Source organism: Cynoglossus semilaevis, chromosome W (genome assembly GCF_000523025.1).
Source record: "Cynoglossus semilaevis isolate Cse_v1.0 chromosome W, Cse_v1.0, whole genome shotgun sequence".
NCBI lineage: Eukaryota > Metazoa > Chordata > Actinopteri > Pleuronectiformes > Cynoglossidae > Cynoglossus > Cynoglossus semilaevis.
In genome coordinates this window covers 4,034,522-4,048,655 of record NC_024327.1, presented here as the reverse complement: position 1 = coordinate 4,048,655, position 14,134 = coordinate 4,034,522, and the positions used below count along the sequence as shown (strand labels likewise).

Below are 14,134 nucleotides of genomic sequence, written 5' to 3'. Positions count from 1 at the left end.
AGTAGTTGAAGCTAGGTTGAGGCAGGAAGTGGAGATTTGTGAACAACAGTATGGTTTCATGCCTAGGAAGAGTACCACAGATGCAATATTTGCCTTGAGGATGCTGATGGAGAAGTACAGAGAAGGTCAGAAGGAGCTGCATTGTGTATTTGTAGATTTAGAAAAGGCATATGAGTGCCAAGGGAGGAATTGTGGTTTTGTATGAGGAAGTCAAGAGTGGCAGAGAAGTATGTTAGATTGGTACAGGACGTGTGAGAATAGTAACACAGTGGTGAGGTGTGCTGTTGGAAGGACAGAAGACTTCAAGGTGGAGGTGGGACTATATCATGGATCGGCCCTGAGCCCTTTCTTGTTTGCTGTGGTGATGGACAGATTGACAGATGAAGTCAGACAGGAGTCCCCATGGACTATGTTGTTTGCAGATGACATTATGATCTGTAGTGAGAGTAGGCAGCAGCTAGAAGAGAACCTAGAGAGGTGGAGGTTTGCACTAGAGAGAAAAGGAATGAAGGTCAGTCGTTGCAAGACAGAAAGGGGGAACAGTGAAATGGTGAGGTTACAAGGAGCAGAGGTGGTGAAGGTGCAGGAGTTTAAGTACTTAGGATCAACTGTTCAGAGCAGTGGATACTGCGGAAGAGAGTTGAAGAATAGAGTGCAGGCAGGATGGAACAGCTGGAGAAAAGTGTCAGGAGTGATCTGTGATAGAAGATTGTCAGCTAAGGTGAAGGGAAAGGTTTACAGGACGGTGATGAGACCAGCCATTATGTATGGTTTAGAGACACTAGCAATAGGCAGAAGACAGGAGGTGGAGCTGGAGGTGGCAGAGTTAAGGATGCTAACTCTTTAGGAGTGACAAGAATGGACAGGATCAGGAATGAGGTCATTAGAGGGACAACATAGACAGGAAGGCTTGGAGAAAAAGCGAGAGAAGCCAGATTGAGATGGTTTGGGCATGTGCAGAGGAGGGACAGTGGATACATTGGTAGAAGAATGCTAGAGGTGGAGCTATCAGGTAGGAGAAAAAGAGGAAGGCCAAAGAGGAGATTTATGGATGCATTGAGGGAGGACATGCAGATAGTTGGAGTCAGAGTAGAAGATGCAGAGAACAGGGAGAGATGGAAAACAATGATTCGCTGTGGCAACTCCTGAAAAAGGGACAAGCCGAAAGGAAAAGAAGAAGATTAAGACTGTATCCTGAATAAAAGTTTGTTTTTGTTCCCTCTCTGCAGAATGACAGACACAGTAATGAGCAGCAGCTCTGACCGCTGGATGTCTAATGACAAGCAGAGAAACATGCCTTCTGGGTAAGTGTGACTGTCACTTCTTTATGGGGCACAGGGGCTTTACTTTTGGAGAAAGTACCAGTATGAGTTTTCACATCAGGAATCAACACTTTGTGGTCTATGTAAGTGGGTGTGTTTGACTGCAGAAACTATGAACTTAGGACAGTGGTTCTCTGCTGCCCCTCCTTTGGTTCAAAAGAAATGTTTTGCACCCTCCATCCAACAGGACACATATTTTCAGACTTGTTTATTTCACACATTTTAAATGTAACTCTTTTTATACACCCTAAACCTGTTAATTTTATGCTAGCATTGCCAACTTTGATCAGTTTTTGTGTCAGAATTTGTGTGTGGGGAGGCGCAGGGGTGCCATGTGCGTTGTTACTAATGCTGCTCTGAGCAGATTGAACGGACGACAGCAAAAACAACAGCGAGAAATAAAAATAGCGGCCTCCTTTAGAATATTATTTTTCAGATATTAATTTTTACACCGCCTTCAACCAATCATTTTTGCCAGATGCCAGTCTCCTGTTAAACATTTACAGAATTGGACAATATGCTGCAGTCAATGCTGCAGCCCCCTCCCTCCCCCATTTTTAAGTATTCACTTCAACTTGCGTGAAGTTCCACCCTGGTGGGAAATGTTTCTTCTTCTGTCTGTAGCCACATGTTAGGGTAAGATGAATACTAACATGTCTTCCTCTTCTGCTTCCCATCCAAATCTCTAACATGTGATGTTTGACTCCAGTGAAAAAGAACAGTAAGTTTTTTAATCCTGTGTTTTCCATGTGACTGGTTTGTGTGTTTTGTGTTTGCTTTGTTGTATAATGACGCTGTACATCAACACTCTTCATTTCGACTAGACATTTTCACAGTCCAGCCTCTGGACTGTGTGCTATTTATTTATTCAGAGTGGAATTACATTTCGAGTTTTGGGTAACTCAACTAAATTCCTTTAAATATTGATATACAGCTGGCCCTCATCTTCGGAATGTAACTCCCTCGTTGAGTGAGGACTAGCTCTATTAAATGTATTGATATATAAATATATTCATATATTATTATATCTGAAGTTGTCCTATATATTCTATTTCTTTCCTACGGCTGCTAACTTTTGGCTATTTTTTTATGCTGTCTTCAGTCAAATAAATGAAAATACCTTCAAGAGTTGACCAAGTACAACATGAAGTATTAGCGGAATCCTCATTTTCCATCAACAACAAATACAAGAACAACAACAACAACATTGTTGTATATTTTGTAATGGAAATGTGTGGCTTGATAGGAGTAACTGGACCACACAGTCCGGCCCTGGTTCTGGTCCTGAACTGACAGATGAAGAGAAGGAGATAATAAACAGTGTGATCGCCCGGGCTGAGAAGATGGAGGCCATGGAACAGGAGAGAATCGGGTACAAGGATGAATTTCTTCAATGAAAAAACTCACCTGATGTCATTTAGACGTGAGAAAAACACAGGTAATTATTTTGGAATAACACTTCAACCATGTGCTGGTGATTCTGCTGCAGGCGTTTAATAAACCATCTGGATGACATGAAGAAGACAGCGTGCGGAGATGGAGTGTCCCGCTGTCTGCTTTGTGGGGAGCAGCTCAATTTACATGGCATTAGTGCTGTAGTGTGTGAGGACTGTAAAAAGGTTGGTGGTTTCAAATACATCCGTTGATTCATTTCCCATTCCAAAACAATGCTCATGTATTTATGTTGCTTGCTTTAAAAAAAAAAAAATTCAAACCTTTTCTTTCTCCTGTCTCCTGTGCAGAGCATGTGCAGTCAGTGCGGTACACAGTGTGGCAGTCGGCCACATGCTGTGTGGCTCTGTAAGATCTGCCGAGAACAGAGGGAGGTAAGAGCTTCACCTCTGAAAGATTCTTGCTATCCGGATCACAGTACCAGTCAAAATATTCTTGCTGTGCAAGGTGTCTTCAGGCAAGGAATGGAAGCAGCCGGTAGATGGTCGATTCATTTTAATAGCAAAACGTCAAACAAACAGGTCCAACAATAAAGCAAAATAAACGACTGGAGAAGTATTCAAGGAAATCTCGTACAACACTTGTTAATACGCAAATCCTCTCAAGAATAACTTCTAAAGTATCATTAGTTGTTTACGCTTACAGTATATACCTGTGTGGGGGGAGTGGTTTTCGACTTCCCAGGTGTGTGTTTAAATCTTGTAGGCCAATGGAAGAGAGAGGCTAAGCCTCTTGTGGCCGATCATATTATTGTTCTTGTATCGTGTGATGCCTGCAGTCGCCACTATGTGGCACTGCTGTTCCATGATTCAGCAGTGTTGGAAGACCCTTTTGTTGCTGAGTGGGGGGTAATCACAAGGGAAGTGGACGGAGCCATAAAGTCCAGTCAACCACAGGTGGTCATGTAGATCAAAAGGAATGGATGGCTCTGGGGTTTCCTGTGAGAAGGTAGATTGGGAGATCTCCCATTGTTCCCAGGGAGTAGAGGTATTTTAGAAAGTTGGTGTGAAGAGAATTTGGGGAAATTCTCTTTGAATGTGTGGGGCTATGTGACTGTGTGTGCTCAGGAAAGCCTTTTGGTGTCTCAGCAGCTTCCTGCTGCAGACCCAACCAAATGTGAAAACCACTGAAATCTAACACCTCTTACCGATGAGACACAGTTTTCAATTATAACCTAGCTAAAGTTAGATAGGTAAAGGCAAATTGAGAGGTTCATGTTGAAGTTCACGATACTATAACAGGAAAATGTAAGATCCCTGTAAGAAACATACACTGTATTTGACATGTCTGGATTTTAGGGACAGGTCCTGTGGTTGATCAATTATTGTTAGGACAGTTTTTGTTCTGTTTTTTAGGTTTGGAAAAGGTCTGGTGCCTGGTTCTTCAAAGGTTTTCCTAAACACTACTTGCCATCACCCATACCATTATCGAAACAAAAAGAGACCAGAGTCCAGGAGTCCCCAAAGCCACAAGGGCCCCCCAACCCTGAGCCCAGAGCAGCAGTGACCCAAGTGCTACCTGCAGGTAGATTGTAGCAACACAATCTCTTCGCAAATCTCTGCAACATAGTCATCGTAACAGAAGTCCTACCAGAGTTTACTGTTTATTAAAGTTATCTTTACTGTTTGCACTGACATTAAATGGACCTTCAATGTTCTTGGACTGAGTTATGGATATGAGTTAATTATTAGATCTAGTTTGCCAACATTTTGAGTCCATATGCAGGATCTTTCAGCATTTTGTAACAGTGCACTAAATTGTGAGAAGGTATAATGTATCTAATAACCTATTTTTTCTTAGTAGCCATGAAAACTGCTTGTACCTTTATTATTTGGGTTACAATATTTATATTCTAATGTGTGTTATCATTGAATTTTTTTTGCCAGTCTCTTGTTGAACATTTAAAGCATTGGCCAATATGCTGCTTTTCCATTTCATTTATTCATTCCACCTGCTCCCTCCCTGCAATAGCACTGTGCCCCCTCATAGGGGACACGCCCCCCACTTTGAGAACCTCTGCAGTAACCAAATGTTTTCATGGATCATGGGTTTGGATCAACGTTATTGTGTCAGAAATGTGTTCTTTTCTGTTCCGTCACTGCTGATTTAAGTTGATCTGTGCTTTTCCTTGTGGTAGCTCTCATTACAAGAGGTTTTACTGTATGTCAGTTTTAAAAAAATTGTTAGTTTTAATTCCATTCTGGTTCGACAGCCCTGTTTTAGGCATTCACTTTTATTTCTGACCACACAATGGAAATTACTTCTCTTCCTTTTCTCTTTGTGCCTTTGGGCTGATCGCCTTAATCCACAGTTTGATTGGTTGATTATCGTCACATAAGAAGACAATAATATACAAATTTATCAAACTCTACATTTTATCACAGGTTTTGAAAATGATGATCCAACGTAGCAGCATCAGTAACATGTAGAGGGGGGACTGAGCCCCAAGTCTGCCTGTGTACATGCAGTTACATGATAACATGACAGCAAAGGATAAAAGTTTGATTTGATTCATTGATTGAATATTTCAACTTTAAACTACTTCTAAACTATAACCAACTATAAACTATAGTGAAAATGGCAAGACAGAGGGGATTACCCTCAGTCCTTCCCACTGATCTCTGCATCAGGTTTATGTGGGTGGGGTTGTGCTTTGCAAACGAACCAAGAGCTGACTGTTCTGGAATTAAAAACTGCATTCTGGCTGCAAACCAAAGTCTCAGATTTGAAAAATCAAAATCCTTAACTTATTTTATTTAGTGTTATAACGCAGTGCCTGTATTGGAAACATGACATTGAATGTCTCCTGGACTACTGTTACAGTATGCTGTATGGCATTTATGACAGTGTAACAGTTTATAATATAATGTTTTATATATAATTATCTCTAAGATGATCTAAGAAGGGACTCACCCTAAACAAGTAGGCCTTTAATTCCAGCCAGGATAAAACCAGGGTTTGAACAACCTACGTTTAATTAAATTTGGTTCGCACACAAGTCTGTTTAGGAAACATTTTAAACCTGTAAATAATTTGGTGTTTGTTGTCTAAATTTCCATCAACCTGAATTTTAAATTACGTTTTTACCAGAGGGTGCAATTGTGTTAGTTTAGTGTATTTTGGGTATTTAGTCAGTGCAGTGACATTCTAACTCCAGCTTTGCTGTGTATTTGAATGTGTCCATTTGACCTCTGTGCTTGTTGCTTATGTAAAAATGCCAGATTATCTTTTTCTTGATCAAAAGAGGCGAAGATTACATTATGAACTGTATACTGATGAAATACTCAAGTTACTTATCAGATCACAAAAGTACTTGCCTGACTTTATATTGACTTGATATGTGAATAGACGTTTACCATGTTATGTCTTTCTTCAGCTCCTAAGCCACAGAGCCATTCTGGTTACCCACCTGTGCCCCCTAAACCATCCACTGTCCCAATGGCCACTGGTGGGGCTTGTCCTCAGGAGGTAGAGCAGGAGAGTCCATTGGTGATGAAGAAGATGGTTCCTGTTCCGAGCTCCAGACCTCAGCCTCCAGAAGCAGCCTCAGTGGGCCAGCAGGGTGAGCTGATGCCAAGATGTAAATCTTTTCCTGTGTCTTAAAGGTCAGATACATATTAGGTTTTCATTGCTGCCATTGGCAGGTAGAGATGACAACACAACTTAAATAATTCTGTAATACACTCTCATGCATTTAGACCTGAGGTTTAGTACCAGTAAATACTTTATAAACAAATAGACAGTGAACAGAAATGGTCACAGTGAGAGAGGGAGTCCAGAGTGTTTGGTGTTCACTCCATATGTATACCTTTCACATTCTGTCTCTGTATTTCTTAGGTTCAATGGCAGGAGATGGAGGCTCATTCTCCTCTGCAGCAGCCTCTGTGGAGCAGAGAGCACCTCCTGCAGTGAGGGAGGAAAGGAGGCAACCTGCTGCCCGCGGAAACACTGTTCTTGTTCAGCAGCAGCCTCTCTCAGCTGAGGAGGATGAGGAGGCCAACGATTATGACTCTGATGAAGCCAGTGAGTGAATCAACATCTGCTGAATGTTCTTATCCTCTCACGTGACTGTTTCTAGATGGGGTTTACTTATAGCTTGTGTTCTCATTAAAAACATATTTTAAATAGTTTTCGGTACATTGTACTGGATGGGTGGCGCTTTGGCCCAGAGGCAATGTCTCTGTCATTGGTGTGGAAGTCCAGGGTTCACCTCCTGGGCAAGTTCGAGTCCCGGTTAGGGTGGTTGGTACCTTCCAGTGGACTCACCACCTGCAGGAAGGTTTGTAGGGATTGGTACGGTGCAGTGTGATTTGGGTGGTGACTGCTGCCCCTGTGACCCGTTAACGGATAAGCAGATGAAAATGGATGGATGGATGTACTAGATGGCGTGTGCAATTTTTTAAGTATAAAAGCTCAACAGTGTTCACTATGTTGCAAATCTGCTGCATTTTAACACATTCATTTAATTCATAACAAATGTTTTTACCAAAATAACCAATGCAATTAAAACTGATGCTTTTAATGCATCACAAGTCAGAAAATCACTAGCAAAAAATCAATAGCTTGTAGCAAACCCAAACATAGCAAAATAAAATGGCTAAGATATACAATCAATAGCATTGAGAAATGATTGAAGATGTAGTCAAATATAATGTTAACTGTATGTAATACATAGGTAAAATCTAGCCCCAAACAATTAAAATAAACTATGGTCCTGTATGTTTGTATGGTGGTCCACAAATTTTCTGTTGACCTGTTATATAGTCAAGGATTCATGCTGAACAACATGGACACGGCATCTCTGACCCATAAATACAAAGGTCCTTGTCTCAGTGATCTGAGGTCAAATTAATGACCAGCCTCTAATTCCTCTTTGATTTCCTCTATTCATTCCTTTAAATCCATCCGGAAAAAAGTAATAATAATGTCTGTTCTGTGTTTCTTTCAGCCACTCTGGGTTCTCTGGAGTTTAGTCTGCTATATGAACAGGAAAGCAACAGTCTTCACTGTAATATCCTAAGAGGAAAGGTACTGTGGTGTCCACTCTAGTATCCTGACAGTAAAGGTATTGTAGTACGTAGTAAAGTGTCTGGGTGGTAAAAACCAACGGACTGGATCTTCAGATCAACTGTCTGTTGTCCTTACGTTGTGATGTAACGTATTACCGGTTTCTCTTCAGGGTCTGAAGCCCATGGACTCTAACGGACTTGCAGATCCTTATGTGAAGCTCCATCTGCTGCCTAGGGCCAGTAAGGTACATCATGTGACACACCTTCACTCCATCATGCTTTTACCTCTTATTAAAGATTTAAAACCACATCAAGCTGAGCAGAGCAGGAAGGCTGGTGATCAGGAAGGCTGCTATGTTGGCTTTGTGGAAGCTCACACCTGACACCTTGTGGTTTAGATGAGTACCACTTTTAATGGTCATTGAAGTTAAAGCTGGATGTGATCTCTAACTCTGTTATATAGATGACTCAATAGCTTCAATATTTTTAATGCATTTTATATTGATTTAAAACAAATACATATTTTTTTCAAAGTAATTTTAAATATCAAATCCTTTGGTTTAATTAGTCATGCCACAGAGCTTCTTTGCATGCTTTGAAGCACAAAACAACACTCACCCACAGAAAACCCCACCCCCTCCCCATGACCAGACCATGTGCCTCCAGCGTGAAGAGAGCACTCACCACCATCAACCCACGTAAAGCAGCAGGTCCAGACAACATCCCAGGTTGTGTGCTGAAGGACTGCGCCGAGGAGCTAAAGAATGTCTTTACAGACATCTTTAACACCTCTTTGGAGCAAGCCATTGTCCCATCATGCTTCAAAGTCACCACCATCATTCCTGTGCCAGAGACATCATCCCCAACCTGCTTCAACGACTACCGCCCAGTGGAACTGACGCCCATCATCATGAAGTGAATGGCTAGTCGTGTGACACATCAAATCCATTCTCCCCACCACCCTGGAACCCTTCCAGTTCGCATACCGGGCCAACCGTTCCACAGACGATGCGATCTGCTCTGCCCTCCACCCAGCCCTCACCCACCTGGACAAAAAAGACTCATATGTGAGAATGCTGTTCATAGACTACAGTTCAGCATTCAACACCATAATACCACAACAACTCATCTGCAAATTGGACAAGCTGGGTCTCCGCACCTCCCTCTGCAACTGGCTGCTAGACTTCCTTATCCAGAGACCACAAGCAGTACGTGTCGGCAACAACACCTCGAGCACCATCACTCTGAGAACAGGGACTCCCCAAGGCTGCATGCTCAGTCTTCTACTCTTCATCCTACTTAAACACGACTGCACAACAACCTACAGCACCAACCACCTTGTGAAGTTTGCGACACAACTCTGGTGGGTCTCATCACCAAGGGTGACGAGACTTACTACAGGAAAGAGGTAGATCTTCTGACCATGTGGTACAAAGACCAAGACCAAGGAGATTGTTGTCAACTTCCAGAGAGGCCACACCCAACACCCCCGCCACTGACCATCGATGGTCCTGCTGTGGAGAGAGTGAGCAGCACTAAATTCCTGGGGGTGCACATCAGTGAGGACCTCACCTGGATCACCAACACGGCATCACTAGCAAAGAAAGCCCAGCAGCGCCTCTACTCTCCTGCACAAACTCAAACGGGCAAGTGCTTCGCCACCCATCATGACCACATTCTACTGTACAGAGGAACCACTGAAAGCATCCTTTCCAGCTGTATCACTGCGTGGGGCGGAAGCTGCACTGACTACAACAGGAGAGTCCTGCAGCACATAGTGAACACAGCTAGAAAGATCATTGGTGCACCACTCCCCTCCCTGCAAGACATATACACCACCCGCCTCACCCGAAAAGCAATCACAATTGTGAGTGATCTAAGCCACTCCGCACACAGTGTTCAGCCCCCTGCCCTCTGGGAGGAGGTACAGGAGCCTCTGTTCCCGCACCACCAGACTCACCCACAGCACTGGACTGCTTTTATAACTTTTTTTGCTGCTAATCACACTTGACTGCATTGTACTATACATTAGTGTTTAGTTTTGCATCTTAATGTTTTATCCTGTCTTGTCTACACATGGGACAGTGAGAAACTAATTTTCAATTCCTTTGTATGTCTAGTACATGTGAAGAAATTGACAATAAAGCTGACTTTGACTTTAGTTGCCATGCAGTTGTTTATACTACACCAGGGGTGTCAAACTTATTTCACCGGGGGGCCACATCAGCAATACAGTTCCCCTTAAAGGGCCAATTGTAAATGGAAGACTTTATAGATGTTACTACTTCATAACGTATTAATTAATGTTTTTGCATTTGATTATTATTTATTCAGGTTACAAATATTGGTCATTGCTGTGTAATAAAAAACATAATTTATCAGGTTAAGAAACTCTCCTGGATGGACTTTTTTAATGCTTTTTTAAGCTCCCGCGAGCCCTATATAAATGCTTTGGCAGGCTGCATTTGGCCCCCAGGCCTTGCGTTTGACATGTGTACTACGCAAATTAAGGTTTTATTGTTAGCAACAGCTGCAGCTAGTACCTGGTAAACCTCCATCCAGTCTCTGATTTGTATCAGCACTGACACTTGTGTGAAGTGCATATGATTATGGGTTTACATGGGATGACGGTGTCTGAAGTCAGAAATTCCTAAGCACTGATTACCCATCCAAGTTTAATCTCTGTTAGGAAAAACATTGAAATAATGTCCACTGGTACCATCAACCATCTTCATGTATTTGTCTTGATATGATCTTCAACAAACAGGCCAACAAACTTCGCACAAAGACCCTGAGAAACACTCTTAACCCCGCATGGAACGAGACCCTGACCTACCACGGTCTTACAGACGAGGACATGCAGCGTAAAACCCTCAGGTAGGAACTTCACTGACACTTGCTGATCTTCTGCGGTTTTTATGTTTAGCACCTGAACTGTCCTCATCTGACCTGTGTAAAGGTGTTCACAGTGTTTCAGTCCAATCATGGAATTTTTTTTTAATCTGTCCTTCAGACTATCAGTCTGTGATGAAGACAAGTTTGGACACAATGAGTTCATCGGTGAAACACGAGTGGCACTGAAGAAACTGAAGATGAACCAAAAGAAGAATTTTAACATTTGTCTGGAGAGAGTCGTTCTTGTGAGTTGGTGTTTGTTCATATGTCCTCATCTGGATCTTCTAAATCTTATTCGGCTTCTCTAATCTCTACTCAGTCTTCTCAGACAAAGAGAACAGTTGGTGCAGCCAGAGGCATCTCCCTCTACGAAGATGAGGTGATTTCACCGTTTTTTCCAGGCTTGTCCGAATATGGCAAATTCTTGTTCATGTTATAAAAATACCACGAATGGATCCAAGTCATATATTTGATTTGATGACTTGTAATGATTGAGCAATGCACACTGATACAAGTAATGCTATTGTGGAACAAGGGGTTACATTGTGTTCTTTATCAAACCGGGTTCTATATAGAACTGTGACACTTAAGTGTATGGTTGCAACCCTAGACATTTTTATGTTGTCCTAATAAGCTTGACAGTTGTCCTCTGCTGTGTCTCAGACGGGGAAAGATGGTGGAGCTGTAGAAGAACGAGGTCGGATCCTGATCTCGCTCATGTACAGCACCCAGCAGAACCACTTGATCGTTGGGGTCGTTCGCTGCGTTCATCTGGCTGCTATGGACGCTAACGGCTACTCTGATCCCTATGTGAAAATGTAGGTAAAGCACTGAAAGAGAAGACATTCAGCTTTTAGTCAAGCACACTCAGTCAAACTCTGCCTGTTTGTTGTAATCTCCAGATGTCTGAAACCTGACATGGGTAAAAAGGGCAAGTGCAAAACTCAAATCAAGAAGAGGACTTTAAATCCAGAGTACAACGAGGTTTGTAGGACTATGTTCAGATGAACTTGATGTTACAGACAAAAATACTGTTTGTCTGAATACTGTTTTCAAAGCCAGCGTCATTTCCAGTGTTTAGATCAAAGGCAAAAAAGAACAAGAAAAACAAGCAAAGCACAAAGCAATCTAGTAGCTACAGCATGTCAGGTTACACTGTTCACACTGTTGTTTCTACAGTACAAAAACCCAACAGCTTTCACATAAATATTTTTATTATTTTGGAAGGAAAATCCTGTTAAGCAGTGGTTCTCAATTATTTTCTGTCACGCCCCCACATGGGACAGAAATGTTTTAACGCCCCTGCCCCAAAGTGAAATACTACTGAGAACCTGATAATATGTATTTTCTTATCTGTACAAACCACTGTATAAGGTGCTGCCACCTAGTCACTGGAGGCTTCTTTATCATTTAAGCATTACAGCAGTGCCTCCCACCCCTCCCTGGCCCGCCTCATTATTTGAGAAGTACTGGTGTAGAGTTTGTTTAAAAAAAGGTTAAAGGTTTAAAAGAAATACTCCTTTTAACTCTAGGAATTTGCCTACGACATCAAACACAGCGAACTGGCCAAGAAGACTTTGGACATCACTGTGTGGGATTATGACATTGGGAAATCCAATGACTACATTGGTAATCACAGCATCATCAGTCACTGCTCTGCTTCACATGAAAACATGTCTTCTCAGGTCTTTGTTCTTTCTTCTTCTGTGGTTGTTCTACAGGTGGCTGTCAGCTGGGAATCACTGCCAAAGGAGAGCAGCTGAAACACTGGTACGAGTGTTTGAAGAACAAGGACAAGAAGATTGAGCGTTGGCACACTCTGTTGAACGAGAACCACCATGCCAGTGATTAGCTATAATTAGGCCACGCCCACTACAGCATGAAAATCTGTCCTCACGTCTTAGTATCAGTTTGTCTCCTAGAGCAATTCTTTTTCCTTTCCTCCTTCCTATCCTCTTTTCTTTCTCACTCGGTGGAGTTCATGTACAGGTTCTGTGCCTGGAGGTCAAACAGCAACTGCTCATGCCTCACATCTTTAACCCAAACTTTTTATCAACACATCACCCTCTGTCTTTGCTACAGTAAGGCTCAGTCTCATTTCACTGTTTACCACTAATGCTCTTCTTAGGGAACTTCTAAAAGTGGGTTGCTGTAAACTGACATTTGACTTATTTATAGAGTTAATAACCAGACAAGTATGCGTTAATAGTGTCAGGTATCCAGGAGAATAACTAGAAGCACAGAACTGTATTGGTTCTTATAAGGATGCAAAAAAACTCTAGACGCTTTTGTTTTTGCTTTTTGATATCGGCATCCTTCAGGGGACCTCAAGAGAAGAACTTGAGTTTAGTTAAGTACGTAAATAATTTTGGCCTGATTCATTTGTTTCATTTATAATCTTGGAGGTTTGTCAATGACATATGTATGAGCCATTCTTTTATCAAAGGACGGCTGCTCTGTAAGTATACGTGTTCACTTTGGTCACAGTCATTTTAAATTCAGCCTGTTATGTGTGTGGCACTTTAGCCCAGAGGTAATGTCTCTGTCATTGGCCTGGAACCTCAAGGTTCACCTCCCGGGCAAGTTCGAATCCTAGTTAGGGTGGTTGGTACCTTCCAGTGGACTCACCACCTGCAGGAAGGTTTGGAGGGTTGGTACGGTGCAATGTGATTTGTGTGGTGACTGCTGCCCCCATGACCTGATAAGTGGGTGGATGGATGGATGGATGGATCGATGGATGGATGGTCTGCTATATGTTTAAAAAAATCTGATGAGCTATTATTGTTTTTTTCCGAACATTTGAACAATAAGTGTTGATGTGCAATTATATCCAATGCTTACAAAACCACTGATAAAAACCAAAACCAAACTGTAGTTTAAAGCAACAAACCCTTATTCTCTCCTATATGTGTGATGTATATTTCCATGCAGAAATGTTTACATACGAACATGCTCAGGTCAGGATGAACATCTGGTCTACAGGTGACGCATATTTTAGTGGGCCATGAAACTTAAGGATTGACTGTTGTTAATTTCTGAGTCAATCTGATAGCACATGTAGTTAAAGGGATGTTTCAGGTTTTTGTTGGAATGCACCTGTCAGATGACTCTGAAGAAGGCAACATTACAAAGAGCTATAGAATAATTTAGCGCCAGTGATGGTTCACTGATTAAGCCATCATTGTTCATGTGTCAGTGTCTCACTTCAAAAACCCAAACTGTTATTAATAGAATTTATGGTTTTGTGTCTGTGGCGCTTTGGCCCAGAGGCAATGTCTCTGTCATTGGTGTGGAACCCCAGGGTTCACCTCCTGGGCAAGTTCGAATCCCGGTTAGGGCGGTTGGTACCTTCCAGTGGACTCACCACCCGCAGGAAGGTTTGGTACGGTGCAATGTGATTTGGGTGGCGACTGCGACCCGGTAACGGATAAGTGGATGAAAATGGATGGATGGATG

General features: G+C 42.2%; 1 protein-coding gene across 1 annotated transcript; it reads left to right on the top strand.

The window, feature by feature from the left end:
- Positions 1–1,230: 1,230 nt before the first annotated feature.
- On the top strand, positions 1,231–12,729 carry LOC103396984 (rabphilin-3A-like). Its single transcript, XM_025052880.1, has 17 exons — positions 1,231–1,304; positions 2,032–2,043; positions 2,569–2,694; positions 2,812–2,941; positions 3,065–3,148; positions 4,130–4,298; positions 6,151–6,336; positions 6,624–6,797; positions 7,723–7,802; positions 7,954–8,028; positions 10,551–10,660; positions 10,797–10,923; positions 11,007–11,057; positions 11,342–11,496; positions 11,581–11,662; positions 12,211–12,307; positions 12,400–12,729. Exons 1-17 carry the CDS (start codon positions 1,231–1,233, stop codon positions 12,528–12,530), a joined length of 1,863 nt encoding a protein of 620 aa, XP_024908648.1. The 3' UTR covers positions 12,531–12,729.
- The last annotated feature ends 1,405 nt before the right edge of the window (positions 12,730–14,134 follow it).

Coding starts and splice junctions, on each gene's coding strand:
- LOC103396984 (XM_025052880.1), top strand. CDS start 1,231: ATGACAGACACAGTAATGAGCAGCAGCTCTGACCGCTGGATGTCTAAT. Junction 2,942..3,064: donor TGTGTGAGGACTGTAAAAAG/GTTGGTGGTTTC, acceptor TCTCCTGTGCAG/AGCATGTGCAGTCAGTGCGG. Junction 6,798..7,722: donor TTATGACTCTGATGAAGCCA/GTGAGTGAATCA, acceptor TGTTTCTTTCAG/CCACTCTGGGTTCTCTGGAG.